The sequence below is a fragment of the Carya illinoinensis genome, chromosome 15, assembly GCF_018687715.1.
Source record: "Carya illinoinensis cultivar Pawnee chromosome 15, C.illinoinensisPawnee_v1, whole genome shotgun sequence".
Lineage (NCBI taxonomy): Eukaryota > Viridiplantae > Streptophyta > Magnoliopsida > Fagales > Juglandaceae > Carya > Carya illinoinensis.
In genome coordinates this window covers 6,549,484-6,568,411 of record NC_056766.1, presented here as the reverse complement: position 1 = coordinate 6,568,411, position 18,928 = coordinate 6,549,484, and the positions used below count along the sequence as shown (strand labels likewise).

Here is an 18,928-nt window from a genome sequence, read left to right as displayed (position 1 = left end):
ACTTTAAAAATAGTAAAATTTATTATTAAAAAAATAATTTTTTACGTAACTTTCATATTTATTTATTTTTAAAAAAAATTAATTGCATCCCACTTCCACACTCATAAATTCAAAACTACAACATCATTTCTTATAATTATATGTGTTATTTTTTTAAAAGGAGGATTGTGGATTAGTTGCATTTTGCAATAAATTATATACTTATAAGTTAAAAAGATGGTACCAAAACTTTTAGTTTAAGAGATGTCCATCCTAATAAAGAAAGGATCCAATCACCTACAATTATTTGCCTCAATTTCACGAAACCAAAGATCTTGGTATGATTAATTCAGCTTGCCTAACATATATTTATTGAAGTGATCATTTTTAAGGAAAGTCAACCTAAGTGGCTGGTATTTAGCAAGGTGTTAATTAAAGGTGTTAGTCAAAATGATATTCCCACGTACAAAAGTCACACATAAAAGTCACCTATTGACTTTTTTTTTTTTTTTTCACTTAGTTGTTAAGAAAATATTTTTTAATGATTTTATAATTTTTTTAAATAAAATATTTAAAGAATTTAAAAAATGTTTGAAAAAAATAATAAAAAAAAGATTGGCCTTATTGGTGGAGGCTTTTAATCACCCTAATCACAATACCTTTGTATCTAAAATATTCAAGGGAAGTATGTTTTTATTTTGTGTTTTTTTCATGGGTTGTTTAATATTCAGCAGCTCTTTTATTTAATTCTTTTTTATGGGCTTTTGGCTTTATATTTTATAATTATATACATTTTAACTTCTATTTAAAAAAAACAAAAGCTTTAGGGGTACCCATAATTCATTAAAAAAAAATTATTGGTGAGGGGGATGGGAAATGTTGTATAATCTAGAGGCAGAATTTACAAGCAATCGTGAGTTAAGTATAAGCTTAGTAGTGAGATGAAATGAGAATTTTGTGAATAGTAATAAGATAATTTGTAAATAGTAGTGAGATAGTTGTTAATGTTTTATAGGTTTTGAGAACTGAGAGAGAATAATTTGAATAAAAAATATTATAAAATTAAAATATTATTAGAATATATTTTTTTAATATTATTTTTGTTTGTATATTTTAAAAAATTAAATAATTTTTTATTTCAAAGTTTGTAAAAATTGTAATAACTAGTTTAAAAAAGTTACAATAATTAGTTTAAAAATATTTATATTTGAATGATATTTAAAAATATAATGAGATAAGATAAAAATAAAATTTTGAAATGGAAACTTTTTTCAAATAAAAATGGAGTGATTGAGGAGAGATGAATTGAAGTCAAGGGTTTAAACAGTGTGGTTAGAGGGAGGAAGACTGAGGTCTTGTGAGAATTTTTTTATGGTTTTGATTGCAACACTAGCTGGCACTAATGCTGTCTGTATGCTTTTATCATTAATGAGCCTTCGGGCCCTCCACATGTGATCCCCCTTGCAAGTTGCGAACTTGCAATTGGCAATTTCCTCATTTTCTATGCTTATCAATATTTAAATAAAATGTTGGATTTAAAAATACAGCTCATTTTATATATATATAAAATATGAAAGATTAAAAGTTACTTCTTAATTATTTTAATGGTGCAAAATATCATAAGGGATAAGTAATTTTCAGAAAGAAAATTATATTTCTAAGCCGATCTAGGAATCACACTCCACATACTTATGATGTGATAAATTTGGTCTATTTCAATTCCGGTTCACTAGCCAAATCCCTCTCCCCCCCTCCCCTTGTTCCTTCTGTCTTCCCTCTCCCCCCGTGTTTCCTTTGCCCTCAACCCCATCGATATCATCTTGAGAACCTTCTACCGAGAATCCCTCCATCTGTCGATTCCCTTAACCCTCCTCCCTTTGTCGATAATCTCTCCCACTGTCAATTCCCTCTCTCCCCTCCCTTGAGAAAAGCCCTAATAGACATCCTCATGGGTCGTGCAGCCCTCTACGAAATCCCTTTACCCCCATGACGGTCGTTGGATCCAATAAGATCTAAGATACATGCTCACACCTAGAATCCTAGATCTTTGTATTTTCTACACGATCATGTTTAACTTATGAGTTTTTTTCTAGGCTATCAGTGTTTGTATGTTTCATTATTTTCTGCACGATTGTGTATACTTTACTGATTGAAGTTTGAATTCATTTGTTGCGTGTGGAAAACTTGAAGCAGTTGAACTGAGTTTTGATTTTGAATCACCTTTATTTGATTTCAACACCTCTATTGTGTTTGATAGCTTTGCTTTAGGTATGCATTGGGATATTTTTCAAAACAAACAGTTCATCCCTGTTTTGTTAATCTCTTTGCTGATAAAAATGGCTGAAGTCATGGTAGTGAGGAAAGCTGGCGGCGGTCCCTTTCAGATCTGTTTTGAAAATGGAACCAAAAGAGTAGTTCTACGCATGCGTTTAAAACAATAAATAAATAAACGCCATGTCACTGGTGTAGGTGGAGTAGATGGGCAGATGCGTAGATCTACTCTTTTTATAAAATTAAGATGTAATTAAGTTAATCGATGTGATGAACAATGAAAACCAAACCATTTCTGGGTCCACATGCAAAACGACACACCCCTCGTGGTCAGTCAGACAGCTGTTACTCTATCTAAGAAGAAACGAAATATTAGTACGCCAGGCTATTGGGAAAAACGCCTGCATCTACAAGAAAGAATCCAAAGAAGCTGAAGAGCTGGGAGTTTAGAGTCACTCAGAACTGAATTTATGGAAGCAACAACCAAATATGTTTTTTCAACATGAAACCATCGAGAGGAGTGTTTTCAGAACTGAATTCAGATGCAGGAAATGCGATGCTTACAACACACATACAACACATATATTTACCATTTCAATATACATGTTCAAATTCTCTTTGAATATAGTTTCTTTCTTTTAAAAAAAAAATTGAAAAAGAAGGAAAAGGGGAGGGAGGAGGAACTATATAATAATAATTTAAAGCCATAAGTTTGGTGATAAGCTTAAAAAACTCGTTTCATGAAACCCATACCAAAGATCTGTTGATGGAAATTCAACGTCTTATGTGCCGGCAGAGAACGATCGTGAACAACTTTACGTGGCATTCTTACCCATATCTATCAGGCATTTCTTTGACAGGTTGATCATGGAATCTGCTATAACTCTGGCACTTGACTTCATGTAACCACCTGCAACATGCAAGGGCACATACATAACATTTCCAAGAGGCTGTTAGATGTAAGAATTTTAACCACGCGATTTGCTGTGGGGATCATCTGGGACTTTCATCAAATCTCAGTGAACCATTTTACCTTTTTTACCTATTCTAAATCACAACACAGAGGAGTTAGCAGAATGCTGTACGTCTGCAACCTTTGTAAATAATCCATGGGGTGATGCAACATGGAAATACCAAAGGCCAAAGACAATACCTAAGCAATAAGAGGTTATAAAGGCTCTGTAAATGGAAGAATTGCTGCTCATTCGGGATTTACACAATCTCTTTTGCAAGGGTCTCCTAAGATTCTCTATTATTTTTATATTTGAATGTGCATGCCTGAGGCTAACATGTTTTTTCCGTAAGAAACATGGAAGCAATATCCAGGATCCTCTTATGTGATCATTTCTTTTTTCTCAACATACTGGTTTCACTACATTTTTTCCAATTTATATTTGTTAATAGTTATAAACGTACCAGAGTTACAATGATCAGGAGCTTTGAGATGCCTTTTGGTGAAAGAATTTTTAGATACCTTGTGGGCGAAGGGCATAATCAGGATGTCTGAAATGTGGTCTCCCAGACAGAGAAACATATAGGCAGTATGACTAAAATAAAGAGGTGGCCTTTGCTGAAATAAGTCGCTCTTCCTTCTATGCAATGAGAGAGAAAGGGAGAGAGAGAGAACCTGATGTGAGCATGACAATAGGTATGTTCCTCTCACGAGCGAACCTAAAAACTTTCTCATCTCTATTGGCAATCCCATCAGGACTGATCTGCAAAATAAAGCAAACATAAAAACCTAAATTGGAAAACAGAGAGTTAACAACTTCTGTGGTTTTTTTACGCTGAATAACTATTCTTGTTTTTAACACAAATAAATAAATATCAGGGAAAAAGGCAAGGCAAATATAGAGCTATCAACTTCTCACAAGCCAAACATGTCCAACCAAAATTACCTTCAACCTGCCTAGTGGATCTCCATCAAGAATATCAGTTCCAGCGTTGTAAACCACCAACTCAGGATCAAACCTACTCGCAGCAACCTAATATTCACATACAAGACATCTCAAAGATGCAAGAAATACAGTGGATAAGTTAATTGCAACTTAAAGCTGAATTTCCATGCACATGGTTTCATCACTTTCTATTTCAATGCCATGATAATTGTTCACAGATTAAACCTCAAAGCCATGAAAATTAATTGTTCACTTTTTCTCTGTTTTGTGAGTGGGAGAGAGAAAGGAGTTGGGGGGGGGGGGGGGGGGGGGGGGTGTTCTGCACATTGATGGGCAAATAGATCCATGATATGGAATAGACCGAGCTTTATATCCAATCAAGGATCTTGCAGGAAAAGACCAAATCAACGATAAGCATGCTCAAGACAGGAGAAGGAACAAGTATATACCTTAAGTGCCTCATCCAATTTCTTCAAGTATTCATCAGTTGCGGTTCCACTCTGTTGTCAATCAGGAAAAATGAACTATTGTAGTAGTTTCAGGACAAAAACCACTACAATCTAAGCCTACATTGAGACATTAACTGCTTACCATTACTTCAACCTTCTGATCGATGTATCTTCGTGCTTCATAATCCTGACAAATAAAGAATAGTTAAATAAACAATAAGAGTTAGGAATTATGAGGGTATGATAAAACTACAAAAAAATAGTTATACTCAAATAGAAATATCAGAACAGATGGGGCCAGAAAAGATCACTTGTTTTATTCTCTAGACCAAATACAACTATATGCTACTCAATGATGGAATTCATGATTTCTCCCTACCCTCAAACAATCCCAAAAAACCATTCCAGCAGAATAGCTGGCACCTTACAAGTAAGCAAAAGATATGATAATGAGAACTAGAGCAGGCAGCTTACAAATGGATATATCCCGGGGTTGTACATATCCAGTGTATAGACTCGTCCTGTTAGTAAAAACTCCATCATTGATATCGAATAAGAGAGTGAAATATAAAACCAAGCTTGGAAAAATAAGTAGCCATACTGTCATCAGCAAAATCCAGTTCATGGCCATTTCCTTGGTGTGCATCAAGATCAATTATCATCACCCTGTAAAATTTACAGACAAGAAATATAATATCCAATTCTCAGACTCTAACTTAAAATCCCCAACTTATAATCACAAGGGCATTTCGTCTGAATGGCAATTCCTGGTACCTTGATATATTTAACCGTACAAAGGCATAGTGGATGCAAAGAGAAATGTCTGCATAAGCACAAAATCCACCTCCTTTTTCCCCAGAGCAGTGATGAAACCCTCCTCCCACATTGACAGCCCACCCACGCTCTTTTGCAAGCTTTGCTCCCAAAATAGTCCCTCCCACCTGCACTAAACATGATCTACATAACCCTGTGCTGCAGGCAAAATAAAGAAATAAATTCTGACAATTATATCCAAGGCGGATGATGACTTTACCTGATTGCGAAACGGGTAAAGAACTTTCTGCTGCACTAGACAGTTGGGAAATAGAGCAACAGGAGGGACCTATTGTACAGGATTTCAGATTAGTCTACAATCTTAACACATATAAACGCAGTATGCAACCACCAAAACCTAGCATAAACCAATAAACCATAAGAAAGCACCCACTACCAAAACTATTTTGTAGTCTTTCACATAGCACCATATCTATGCATTAGTGTTTTAATAGGTTCATGACTTTATGGAGCTGCCTCCAAAAGAAGCATTTTTTTTTTCAGTAAATTCAGGAAAAGCATATGATATTCAATACTTTCTAAAAAAGTACTCTAAAAAAGAATTTTCAGATAATAAATTGGAGGTGCATGGAGTTCCACAAATTACCTCAACTATACAGGCGACATTTGCACTATTTTTTAGACTTTTCAAGTATGATTCTGAATGTACCTGTTTAACAAATCACTTATCAGCTAGTATATGGATACAGAAAGCTATGCATGCACTCATCTTACATTAATACATTATCGCAATGACTGCTCTTTACGCATTTTGCACACACATAACATTAGTCTAAAAGAATATGAAATAGAATAAAAAATCACATAGTTAGATTATTTGATAGGTCCAAACCCAATGCCAATGCTAAGATGGAGATTACCACAAGGAGATCCTCGTTTGAAGCTTCCAGAGGCTCAACGATACAATATTTTCCCAGAGCGCCATCAGAGATGAGGAATCGACATACACGACCCCATTTAGATGAATCAAATGGGTGCCTACATTAATTCCATATTTAATCAAGGCCAGGATTATAACTACCAACTTATATCCAGCCCAACACTTAACAGAAACTTTTACTCTTTCAGGGGCCAACAGAAGTCATCACTCTAATCACGCAAGGCATGCAAAAAATCATGGCATACTATTTCTACTTTTAGGGACACAACTAATAGACCTGTTTAAAAATATAATATATAAGAACCAATGTACTCTTACTCATGAAAATACTAAGACAGCACGTGGTATTACACATAGATCATAATTTCCCATCTGATATTTAAAATAGAATGGCTTTTTCCTAAGATAAAATATCATGATTTTATTTCCCATCTGATGCACGGCAAATCAACATTATTTATTGCCATCCCTAACAAAGCCTAACATATGAAACTGCTAGTTCTTTTTCGTAAGATTGGTAATTAATCACCGCAAGATTAAAGGAGTGAACAACTTGGTCACACGATCCTTGAAAGATCGATGCTTTCAATTACAAAATATTTTTAATTAACTACAGGCTTTAGCAATTCCAAGAGTTTACAAGTGCCATTTCTGCCTCGATAAATAGTAATTTGTAATCAAGTCCAACAGATTGAAGTTCTGTACCATTCATACAAACCAGGAATTGAAACTAAAATGAACCAAAATCGCATTTCACCACTAAGCAAATAACCCACTTTTTAAACTTGGAATCAAATATATGAAGTGGTAACTTGAAGAAGCCTAATTAAGCAAGCATAAAATACTTAACAACCCTCGGAATACAGTAAAGAGTACAAGAAAAATGAAAATCAAAGTTCTTACAGCTTCTCTATGCCAAGAAACGCTATATCGTACGACGCCGAGTAAATAACAGGAACCTGATTGATCAATACTATTAATTAAAAAACAAACAAAAAAATTCCATATGAGCGTACACACACACACACATATACCCTTAGAGGTTTACCTTGGAGAGAGGAACGTCAAAGTATAGCTTGCTTTTGAGAATTCGGCTGCGCCGAAGAGTTTCGGCCTCGGTCGCAGACGAAGAAGAAGAGGCGGACGACATTGCTCTAGCACGACTCGTGGAGTTGGGGAGAACACAGCGATAGAGAGACTGATAATTCAATGGAGGCGAATTGTGAAGGAGACGAAAATGGCTGATTTGCAGAGATTCAGTGTTAATTACGCGGTTGATGGAATCGGTATGACTCGGTGACCGGATACGATTCCCCCTTACCATATTTCTTTACTATTTTTCTAATAAATAAAAAATAAAATAAGACAATAGCATTTATAATAAAAAAAATATAAAAATAAAAATAAAAAATAAAAAATAAATGAATATTATATTCTTTAAAACCACATCATTTAATAGTTAAACAAAAGTTTTATTTATAGTTATTTTTATATATTTTTTAAATAATTAATATGAATATTAATTATATCATTTTTTAATATAAAATAATTATTTTAATTAATCATATTAATAAAAAAATATATAAAAATTCTAAAAATTGAATTTTTTTAATGCTCTAATTTGTAAAAGAGTTTTTAATTTTTAATTTCTTAATGGTATTATTTAATATTTTCTTATATTAAATCTCCTCCCATCAAATTCCACGTGGATAATATGGTGTGCGTCAAACCTTTCCCTTCAGTCTTCCCAAAGTGACAAGCATCTCTCTGTTTCGGTTGCGCCTGTAAACGCAGAAGAAGATGGAGAGGAAAATCGGAAATGGCGGACAAGCCAAGCCGAGCATTGGTTTTGTACGGATATGGGTTGGCCCGTTTCATCAGCCCATCTCACGATCATCTCCATTCTCTCGCATCAAAAGCTTCCTGTGGTTCTTGACCCTCCCCACTGCCCCTACCTCTGGTTTAGCTCTCTCTCTCTCTCTCTCTCTCTCTCTCTCTCTCTCTCTCTCTCTCTCATTTTGTTTGAATTCATATATCAGTCTCATTCAGCGCTAAAGGAATAACCATCGATCTACAATTTACAACTTTCAAGTTTTTTTTAAAAGGTGCTAGTCTATAGTCCAAAAGACAAACTTTGCTATTTTACTATGGTTTGTGGTTGGTAAAAATCTCCACTTTTTATTATTGTTTATTTTTAAAATTCAGTTGTAATATTTGTTTCTAATCGAGTTCTTCGTATGCATGGAAGGGAAAACAAGTTAATAAAAAAGCAGGTTCCATATGCACAACCCAATCGTAGGTAGCTTATCATAAGCTGCTTATGTTTGGTGGGTTTGCCATCTTAATTCGCTCTTAGATTTTCTGTTGTTTTTGTCAAATAAGTTGAAGTGTAGTTAGACAATGTCAATCTATGTGCTTTCTAACTTCAGGTTCATGGGAATGAAGCTGTTGTAATCACAAAAAATTCAACTTTGAAAGTTTTTGGTGCCAAACTTGGCTTAATTGTGTTGGAATCCAATGACCTAGTTAAAAACCTGCATTCCCTTGCGAAAGTACCAGCGGATGTTGTGGCGTCTGAGTTGCTAAACTTGCTTGGATTTAAAGAAGGGAAGACTCTAGAGACAAGCGAGTATAATTTAGTTTGTGTGTATGTAGGGGATGGTGGAAGGGTAAGTGGTGAGAAAAACAAGGCCGTTGCGAGGACATGGAGTATGTCAATGCTTTGGTTGGGGATATAATGAAGATAGCCCAACCTGGATCCGAAATTGGTTCCCGCCTGCATTTGTCCCTCGTGATGAGCTATGGCCATGTCCCAGAGGACAATGATCCCAACTTACCAGTTTTAACTACTAAAGATGAGAAAAAATCTGATCTTTTAATGCTATGGAGCCTTCTAGTCTCGACATTGGATTTGGAAACGGATCATAAAGTGTGTATATATAACTCAATACAGAGAGAGAGAGAGAGGTGTGTCGTATTGATCATAAACGTAATTCACTTGGAGAATGTTATTTGTATACACTGGGTATAACCGATCCAATTTTTTGATTAGGTATAATTTTTAGAATCTATTATATGGATTTTGCATTTTTAAGAATTGATTTCGGTTATCTTCTTAAATTGATATTATTGATTTTATCGATTTCGATTTCATTTTTTAATTTTAATAAAGTGATAATTTATATTATATATTAATATATCTTAATATTATAATGTTACGACTATAAATTATAATATTATGCTAATATCATAATAGAATACTAATCTATATCATAGTATCATACAAAACTAATATCATATATTAATACTAATATATTAAGTTAACTATATTATGCTATAACTCTTATAACATATGATCAAACAAATTACAAATATTCATATTTAAGATTAATTAAGATTTTATGCTATAAATTATAATATATAATTATTTTATATAATATTAAAAACTTAATTTGTATATATATATATATATTTAAACTGATCCGGTCTGGTCCTAGAAAGCACTTAATCGAAACCGGACCAGATTTAACTTGTTTTTATAATGTAGAAACCGGTTCCAAATCAGAGCCGACCGATTTTTCAGTTTAAACTTTCACCCCTAATATACACTACCATCTTCTCTCCATATGTCGATATATAACATTTCAGTTCTTAAATTCATTATTTTAGAATGTGAAACACTTTGACCACAAAAAATTTATATAAAAGTAATCTTATAAATTGATGTGGTTTACTGTAATTTATCATATTATAAAATTATTTTTATTGTAAAGTAAATCTAATAAATCAAATGAAGCTACGACAGATTGTGAGATTATTTTATATTATTTTTTTGTGTATATGGCAATACTCTTTTAGAATATAAAGATTGATTTAATACTTTGCAAACGGTAACGCTACACTTTTGTTTTAGAATATAAAGATTGATTTACTATGTTTTAAATTGAGAGAATTTGTATAAAATAATATTATTTTCATAAGTTATTTTACAAAATTGTCGCTCATTTAAAAGTTGTGAAAATGATTGTATATGTATTATTTTTTTAATCAATGATGTCTCAAAGTTTTTTTTTTTTTTATTTTTTTTTATATAAAAAAAGGTTAAAACAAAAAAGAAAAGGATAATAAATCATAGGTTAGGGTTCATATTCCTTGACTGACCCATAGAGAGGACCGCCAAAGATCTAAGAGCATTAGTAGTGGTTTCAACAAACTTTAGCTAAAATTTAGCTAAAAAATTCACTTTTATAAATTTTAGCTAGCTACTTTTTACAACATCAAATAATAGGCCCAACAAATCTTTTACTATTCTATTAAAATATTGATTTTGAACTTTGACTAGTCCCTTTCACTCAATAAATTTGGCTAGCCATATAGCCAAAGGTTAAATTCACTATTCATTTGCTGAGCCTATTGTAGTATTTTATTTTACACTTTGATTATTTTTTGACTAAAATTTAATTTTGTTGAGCTCACTAATAGTGCTCTAACTGGTGGATTATAATCGAAAGTTACAAAATTTAATGTGAAGAGTGACATTCCTCTTAGTTGAAAAAGTAGTTACAAAAAATTCACAAATATCTTGTAACTTAACTATGCTTATATTGTCCCATTTTAGCAATGAAGATACTCGATAAATACAGTTCTTAAATTCTTACATACCAAACAGTATTTTATACCGGACCGAGAGATTTAACCCAAAAAAAGGACCGGCAAATGAAAATTCACTTTTTTATTAATTTTTTTCCTTTTATTATCAATCATTTTTTATACATTTTTAAAAAGTAAAAGAAAAATATTAATTCACTAATAATCACTTTTTTAATTATTTAATCAAATTAAAAAAAATAAAAATAAAAATTTAATCAATCACTTTGATCGATTACTCTTAGGCCTATGCAATGACCCGCTCAAGCAATATATTGGCCCGACCCGAGGTGACCCGCGACCCAGACGCATCAGAAACAATCCGACCAGACCCGTAATGGTTCAGGTCGGGTAAAACTATCGGTTTTTTAGATTTATATTTTTCCTCAACTGCGCATTACCACCCCCAAAGCACACCAAGTGCAAAGCCCCAAAATGTCTCAGAGTCTACTCCACCCTTGGGTTCCCTTCTTTTCTCCTCAGAGATGCCAATAATTTCAAGTGAGCTTCTCGAATAATTGTATAATGAGTAGTTGTATGAGGCCATTGATACGGAGCAAGAAAAGTCCAGTGGTTCTTCTCCATGGTTTTGATAGAGAAATTTGGAGCATGAGAAACGAACATACATCAGCAAATCGACTTGATCTTGGAGCTTTGGTCGAACGATGATGGTGAACAGCAAAGGAGAATGCCGATGGAGACTACGACAGAGAACAGCGATGGAGTACGCCACTAGCTAGAGTTTCTGCAGGCAGCTGAAGTGTTTGCTTGGAGTACTCGATTGCTTGGAGACACGATTGAGGAGAGAGAGAGAGACTCTGTTGCTTGAGGTGTGATCGAGGAGAGAGAGAGAGAGAGAGACTCGGTTTCTGCAGGCGTGATCGAGGAGGGAGAGAGAGAGAGAGAGGTCTAGGTTTTCTGAAGGGAGATACGGCCTACAGGTATGTTTAAATGCTTCGGTTTCGCCTGCTATAATATTTGGATGATCCGCTTCTAATTTTAACCCACTTTTATCGGGCTGGTAAGGTAGGGCCTTTCAGTTTGAGCAGGCCAGGCTCATTTTTGCACATGCCTAATTACTCTTATCAGTCTAACTATCATTTTCATTTATATGTTGAGGCAAGACGCAGAGCGGCCACAAGAAAGCGAAGAGACCTTAAATTGGGCCTAGCACCACCCAGATTCGGCTGGGCACCGATCTGAAACCTTCTAAGCCTTTAGGTTTTTTGAATTTTTTTTTTATGAGTATTTTCTTTGACTTATATATTAAGAATAATGTTTGATTTATATAAAAATATTATAAAAAGAAATTTTATAAAATATCATAATATGAGATTGTATTATTATAAACTATTAAAATTATTTTTTAAATATATAAGATTAAATTTTTTTTAAATTTTCATACAAAATATATTTCACAATTCAACTTTTTTAAAATATTAAAATAATAATAATATTAAAAATTAATATTCTAATAATATTTTATTTAAATTTTGTCTTAATTCATCTTATTTAATTATTACATTTTTTAAAAAAAATTTCATATATAATATAATAAATAATTTAATATTTTTAAATTAAAAAAAAAACATTAAAAATATATATTTTTTAATAATATTTTATTCATCTTTCTAACTTTTATGATTTAAATTTAAATGATATTAAATTAAGACAAAACAAACTAGGCCTAAATTCGCCGGATCCTCCAATCCCAGGTCGTTTACAGCATAACATTCAGCAGATTTATCCAAAACCATCGATCCCCTGCGCAAACCCCATAAACCCAGACACATTGCTCAATGGCCAATCCCTCAGGAAGTGTTTCAGGCAAAGGACCCATCACTCATGTCATCTTCGACATGGACGGTCTCCTTCTCGGTAGTTTCATCGAACTTTTATACTTTATTGCTATCTTCCTTCTAAATTGTATACCTTTCTCTCGTAATTTTCTTCCCCTCTTCTATGAGTGGTTGAGTTCATATTTTAGATCTATGTTTTACCGACATAGCTAGATTCGAGTGGTTGTTCTCTGTTTGCCCAACCAGAATTAGTAGGACTTCCAAATATATATATTTTTTTCTTTTTTTTCTTTCCTTCTTTTTTAGTTCTATTCCAAATGAGTGAAATTTCATGCAGGACGGAATCTGCCTTAACATTTCACACAAATGTTACACCATGAGAGGAGAAAATCAACGGGAAGATGTAAGGTGAGTAAACATTTGATGGTTTCTACTTTCTAGCAATGCATAGGCCATTTCTTACAGCTCCAGGCTCCGGCTAATTTGTGAACAGGCATCATTTCCCCATATTGATTACCCAATGGCAGTATGGTGTAACCCGCAAGGATATGGCCGAGATGTTTTCCTTTAAAGATTTTTTGGAGGTACAAACTAGAGCCATCACACATATAATCTCATCTTATCTAGGAGTAGATGTTTTTTTTTTTTAATAAGTATCTAGGAGTAGATGTTTTATGATGTGCACCTATAAAAAAAAAAAAGATATTTTATGGTTTGCCTAGTCATGTTGTGTTTCCACAGTTTCCGGAGTTCGTCGCCATTAAACAAAATGTACGGCTTTATCTTAATAAGAATATCCACTCTAGTAAATATTTATTTCAAATGCGTGGAATTAGATGTACTTCTAATAATGTTCTTGGACATTGTAAACCTTGTCTATTTGAAACAGCTGACTGCGTTTAGAAATTTATTGTAGTTCGGGAAATGCTACACATCATCCCACACCACACACTTTATATATTAAAATAATATTTTTTATTTTTTTTATTTTTTATTTCATTTTATTCTTATTAAACTAATTAAATTATTCTATTTATCATCTACACACTACATATTTATTATAGAAAAAATGAAAAAAAATTAAAATAAGTGTAGTGTGTGAAGTGTGAGGATGATAAGAAGAATTTTCCTTTAAGGTTATGTATGTAGTCTTTTATGTACAAATATTAGTGGTTTCTGTAAGTTCTTTACGTCTCAGCCTGTTTATGTTCAGACTAAAAATACTTTCATAGTGACAATTCCTCCCGAGTTATAATGGTCTGGGTTTTGATTGTTTAAGATATATGTTCTATGGTGCCTTAATGCCTTGCTCTCTATGTGATAAATTTTTCCTCTACTGTTTTATCTTTCCGGTTTGTCTGCAGCATGGTGGAAATCTTGCCATACCAGCAGATCGGTTTCTGCACGAGGTCGCCTTTAAGATTTGGAAGGCCCCCAAGTATGGAGCATGAAATATATTTATCAACATTCCAGATATGTAGGATAAGCTTAAAATTTGAGCATCTAAGATGGATCAGAGAGATGGAGCTTCCTGGTTTGATTCTCTATGCTAAACGATTCTGTTATTTACTTTTGGTCAAATCAGGCACTGGTTATAATAGGACGATTTTGCTTTTGACCTTGATATTGAGACACACCTTTACATTCATTTTCCTAATCGTTTCCAACTAATGCTAGCACATTACTTGACAAACTTGTCTTTTTCCATAACTCCATACGTGAACTGTAGGCCAAGAAAACTATTCTGATCTGACGTTTCTGCAATTGTGCTTGCATTTTGACCGGTAAAAGGTGTGAGAATTAGCCTCTAATCCATGGAAAAGGAATCTCTCCACACAAAGTTCAATGAATAATATTCCATTCAATGTAGAATATAGAGTATTCTGATAATTTTAATTGTCAACATAATGTAAAATGACTAAAATACTCCATATGAATTCTATCCATTCCTGAGTTAACTGGGTTTTAGTCCAATTAAACTTGGCTCCTATGTTAAGCTACACATTATTACAATGATTACTCAGCAACATTCAATCTTCATGACCAAGATGTAACAATTGCTTCTTTGCGAAAATTATATTTCTTAATTGTAAATAGAGGAACACTTTCTTCCATTACTTCATCATGTCAGAGGTCTTTCCAGAAAGCCTACATAAACACAGCTTATGGAAGGGACACCCATACTGTATTATCGAGTTTCCTCCATTAAAAACTCCTCGACATCAATGACATATGACCTAGCATTCCAACACATTTTTAACACAATAAGTACCCATCAGAAACCACCCAAGGAGGAGGACTGAGAAGGATAGCAGCCCGATCAAGAATGGCCACCCAGCCATGCCAATGCCGAGGCATAACACCAGTATGAAAGGGAGAAAAGATCTTAAGATTGACATGCTATCAACCCAACGCCCCTTGCATAGTACAAGAGCTGCCACATTTATCATATTCCAACTCATTGATCCACCGTAACAGAGCCGATTCAGACAGTTGGCAACAAATGAATGGCTGTTGCAGGTGAAGAGGTTGTAGGATTTGTGCTCGAAGTACCGGATGCTAGACCGTAGGGCATCATCCCATGTGATTGATGATCCAAACTCTGCATGACGGAAGCCATTCTTGCACTTGTGCCCAGCTAGATTTGGCGGAAAGCAACACTGCATTAACATTCACATTGAGGTTCCTCGTGCAACAATGTCAATAGCTAAAAGGTAGCTATAAACAAGCAAGATTAACTCTTAACATAAGTTGATAAAGGAAATCACTGACACTTGTAATTCCAATTCATCCAAAGAAAGTGGCATCACAATATCAGGAGATGGGCTAAACAGGATATGTGAGAGAGAGAGAGAGAGAGAGAGAGAGAGAGAGAGAGAGAGAGAGCACCGAAATGATTCAAAAGGGCAGAAAAGGGACTGTACCTGTTCTCTATCAAGTTGAAGATATCTTGCTACAGCACCAAACGCAAAATCATCAACGCTTATAAAATTGGATCCTGAAAAATCTAAAACGGCTCCATCCTCCCTGCAAATGCCAACATGCCCAATGAAAGGTGCCAACCACGAGACTACTGGGAGTGGAGTCCAAACTAAACAACATGGAAACTTAGCTTTCCCTGGAACAATATCTCCTAATGGCCACAATTCATGCTGAATCCTTTGGGTAGAACTCAGATGTTCAACATCATAAGCTGCTGTTAACTCCATATTAGGATTTCTTCCGTAGGGCATATGGCTTTGTTCAACTTCCCTCGAAGAAACATCTATATGTCAGATGACAAACATGAGCATTCTCTTTGTCCCAAATAAGCAAACCTGGCAAATCGGTTATTCTTTCACCAGTTTGACTGGGCTATTCTGCAATATACAACAACACTGTAGCCATGTTTAGGGCAAAAAATTCCAGGGGGAGGGGAGGTTGTGGTGGAGATTTGAGAAGAATATAAAACAAAAATAAATGGAAGGTATGTGGGAAAATAATCTAAACAAAATGTTGTGCTAATTCCAACACTGCCAATTCTACATGTAAAATGAAAAGCATACAACTAAATTAATATTAGAGCAAACAAAAATAGAAAAGCATCTCCCTATTCAGCTTAACCAGCCATTGCATCCGCAAAAAATCCAGACAAATCCCAAAAAGATGTATAGCATAATCAAAATCTACTAGATTTTTCAACATGTTCTCACACCAACAAATGCTATCCCACCTACTAGATTTGACACTCATTGCTAGTTCCAAAGACAATTGCCATGAATTTTTTTTTTTTTTCCATAATCACGCCTAACAAAAAAGAAAACAATGGTGGAAATGTGTAGTGACCGAAGGGAAAACCACCTTCAATTTTTTACTCCAAAATGACAAGTGATTGTTATGGTTGAAACTCCTTGGAATCATTATGCCCTGCAAGAATCCATCTCTCTGAGGTAATATGAGATTGGATTCATCAGTCTTCCTATACTTTTTTTTTTATAAGTAACAATCTCTCTCGTTTAAATCCTTGATGTCCTTGTTCGAACATTTTTGACATGGCATGACTTAAGTTGCATACTTTTGGTTAAGATCGACTCCGATATCATTCTTTTTTTTTTTTTTTTTTACCAACTCTGATGCCATTCTTAATAGCCCAAGAAAAGCTCAACTGCATTTGGGCTTATACTCCAAAATAGTTAGTCAATGTTAAAATGGAAGCCTTTTAGAACCATTATTAATTACAAAAACTTCTTCCTAGAAAATTTGGGATCACAGTCACCATCTTTTATTTATTTATTGATATCTTTGGGTGTCCAGGCCAGCTTGCGCGCACCTCAACTAATCCCATGAGACCCTGAAGTTAACAGTCAGGTAAACCTCCAGTGGCCTTGAGAGGACTCGAACTGGTGACCACTGGAGAGCAAACCCAAGGCCTAACCAACTGAGCTACCCCTCAGGGTTCAGTCACCATCTTTTATAATAAGACATCATCACCTTCATATACTCAATTCGAGGTATTACAAACCAAGCAAATTCTTAGAGTAACCCATTTCATAAGAACCTCAAAGACATCCACAAAAGGAAGCCCAATCAGATTTAACAACAGCAAATAACATGCCTGCTACTGTGTCAAACAGCATCAACATCAACTCACATCTTTATGCTTCTGTTTGTCCTCCGATTAATCATTTGACTGATAGAAAAGAATGGATTTAATGACTTAAGCCATTATTCTCGTACCATCACTGCCATAATATGTTCCAAAACCAATGACATACTCCCCTCATTAACAGGAAAAAAAAAAAAAAAAGTGGGATTTGGTCACCAGCATCGATACCAAAAAACTATACTGGATCGGTATTGCTAGTCAGCAACATTCTCATATGTGGTGCTCCTTGATCTAAACTTTCTCATTTACAAACATGAAGCTGTTGCCTGCATCCTAGAGTAAGAGCGCTAAGTTTTCATCAATAAGTTCAAATCGTAATTAGCACGCACTGGTGATGCTTTTTGTTTATGTCCCGTTTACTTTGACTTTTGCCTATTATTTTTGTTCAACGATAAAAAAAAACCCTAACCATAATGAGACAAATGGCTCCATTTAGCTGAATGAATGTTTTATAGCACAGTAATTATATGACCTGTCTGTATTTAATTCGAAAAAGAGATTGTCTTTTCGACATGGTTCTAATTCTTCACGAAAATGGCCAAAAAGTTTATTCATTAAACCTGTCAACGAAGAGAAAAACCTAGACAAAGTCAACCATAAAAACAAGGGTAAAAATAGAAAGTGGGAAGCTTCAATTCCATTTTACCAAGAATTTCCTGGGGATTTTGCCCTGAAACCACACGAAACACGGAGGGGTTTCCACGAAATCCCGGAACACGTTGAAAAAGAACAAGATCCAAACCCAAACATAACGCATTCAAGTCTTTTGAAAGATACAAAGAGTAAAAAAAGATACTCCTATACGAACCTGTAGACGGCAATGATCCAGAGGCTGAATCTGAAAATGGGTCCGGTGGGAAAAAATACGGGGAAGGGGAAGACAGACCAAGATCTCGAGGTTGGAAAAGAAGAAGTAGCAGCAGCTGTGATGCCGTCGTTGTTCATTGTCCAGCAGCCAGGATGATATATTCTGACAAAAAATGGATGAAAATTTTTGCTTTTTCTTCATTTAATTAATGATATCTATAAAGTTGAGAGTTTTCTTTGTCTTGGAACTGAAGGAGCAGACGCAAAGACGGCAAGATGCATGAACCGTCAACCATCCCTGAATTTCGCTTCATTGGTGGGTCCTCATATACATACATCACCCACAACTTTAGAGAAATAAAAAAATCATCGGTGCCTTCCTTCTTCCGTAATGATCAGCACGGGTGGAAATTAGAGAGTTTTTACAGTATATTGTCTTTTCACCTAAACCAATCTGATTTTTATTTTATTTGATCAATATTAAAAGATGTAAAAAGAAATATTCTCTATTTAAAATGAAGTTATAATTTTTTTTATTTTTAAAACGTATATTTTCACATGTTTTACTATGATTAATACAGGAAGAAAATGTTAGTAAAATCTTTTAAAAGAAATATTTTAACTATAAAAAATTATAAAAATAAAATATATCAAAATATAAAATAAATTTAAAAATAATATAAAATTATATCAATTTATAAATTTATTTATTAAATTCT

At 34.1% G+C, this 18,928-nt stretch overlaps 3 protein-coding genes across 4 annotated transcripts; 1 reads left to right on the top strand and 2 right to left on the bottom strand.

Moving 5' to 3' along the window:
- Positions 1-2,695: 2,695 nt before the first annotated feature.
- Positions 2,696-7,655, bottom strand: LOC122296125 (histone deacetylase 2). The gene is made up of 13 exons (XM_043105572.1): positions 7,360-7,655; positions 7,215-7,270; positions 6,292-6,409; positions 6,018-6,080; positions 5,631-5,699; positions 5,372-5,538; positions 5,199-5,263; positions 5,072-5,118; positions 4,740-4,784; positions 4,598-4,648; positions 4,149-4,235; positions 3,878-3,965; positions 2,696-3,160 (listed from the first exon to the last, which is right to left on the bottom strand). Exons 1-13 carry the CDS (start codon positions 7,633-7,635, stop codon positions 3,066-3,068), a joined length of 1,227 nt encoding a protein of 408 aa, XP_042961506.1. The 5' UTR covers positions 7,636-7,655; the 3' UTR covers positions 2,696-3,065.
- A 350-nt stretch (positions 7,656-8,005) lies between these two features.
- On the top strand, positions 8,006-14,414 carry LOC122296603. The gene is made up of 7 exons (XM_043106404.1): positions 8,006-8,244; positions 8,741-8,962; positions 9,022-9,336; positions 12,690-12,836; positions 13,095-13,165; positions 13,251-13,341; positions 14,122-14,414. The coding sequence occupies exons 1-7, from the start codon at positions 8,131-8,133 to the stop codon at positions 14,206-14,208; spliced, it is 1,047 nt and encodes a 348-aa protein (XP_042962338.1). The 5' UTR covers positions 8,006-8,130; the 3' UTR covers positions 14,209-14,414.
- A 407-nt stretch (positions 14,415-14,821) lies between these two features.
- Positions 14,822-18,522, bottom strand: LOC122296124 (protein REVERSION-TO-ETHYLENE SENSITIVITY1). Of its 2 annotated transcripts, none has more exons than XM_043105571.1 (3): positions 18,211-18,522; positions 15,682-16,134; positions 14,822-15,417 (listed from the first exon to the last, which is right to left on the bottom strand). In XM_043105571.1, the coding sequence occupies exons 2-3, from the start codon at positions 15,988-15,990 to the stop codon at positions 14,995-14,997; spliced, it is 732 nt and encodes a 243-aa protein (XP_042961505.1). In that variant the 5' UTR covers positions 15,991-16,134; positions 18,211-18,522; the 3' UTR covers positions 14,822-14,994. The 2 variants fall into 2 exon arrangements, with proteins under 2 accessions (XP_042961505.1, XP_042961504.1); XM_043105570.1 differs by having other exon boundaries at positions 15,682-16,116.
- Positions 18,523-18,928: the final 406 nt, after the last annotated feature.

What these genes read in the sequence shown, in the direction of transcription:
- LOC122296125 (XM_043105572.1), bottom strand. Translation starts at nt 7,635, where the DNA reads ATGGTAAGGGGGAATCGTATCCGGTCACCGAGTCATACCGATTCCATC. An exon ending in ACCCCGGGATATATCCATTT is followed by an intron (nt 4,785 to 5,071) that starts GTAAGCTGCCTG and finishes TTTATTTGTCAG; the next exon opens with GATTATGAAGCACGAAGATA. An exon ending in ATCAGAAGGTTGAAGTAATG is followed by an intron (nt 4,649 to 4,739) that starts GTAAGCAGTTAA and finishes GATTGACAACAG; the next exon opens with AGTGGAACCGCAACTGATGA.
- LOC122296603 (XM_043106404.1), top strand. Translation starts at nt 8,131, where the DNA reads ATGGCGGACAAGCCAAGCCGAGCATTGGTTTTGTACGGATATGGGTTG. An exon ending in ATAATTTAGTTTGTGTGTAT is followed by an intron (nt 8,963 to 9,021) that starts GTAGGGGATGGT and finishes GAGGACATGGAG; the next exon opens with TATGTCAATGCTTTGGTTGG. An exon ending in CATGGACGGTCTCCTTCTCG is followed by an intron (nt 12,837 to 13,094) that starts GTAGTTTCATCG and finishes AATTTCATGCAG; the next exon opens with GACGGAATCTGCCTTAACAT.
- LOC122296124 (XM_043105571.1), bottom strand. Translation starts at nt 15,990, where the DNA reads ATGCCCTACGGAAGAAATCCTAATATGGAGTTAACAGCAGCTTATGAT. An exon ending in TTCAACTTGATAGAGAACAG is followed by an intron (nt 15,418 to 15,681) that starts GTACAGTCCCTT and finishes ATGTTAATGCAG; the next exon opens with TGTTGCTTTCCGCCAAATCT.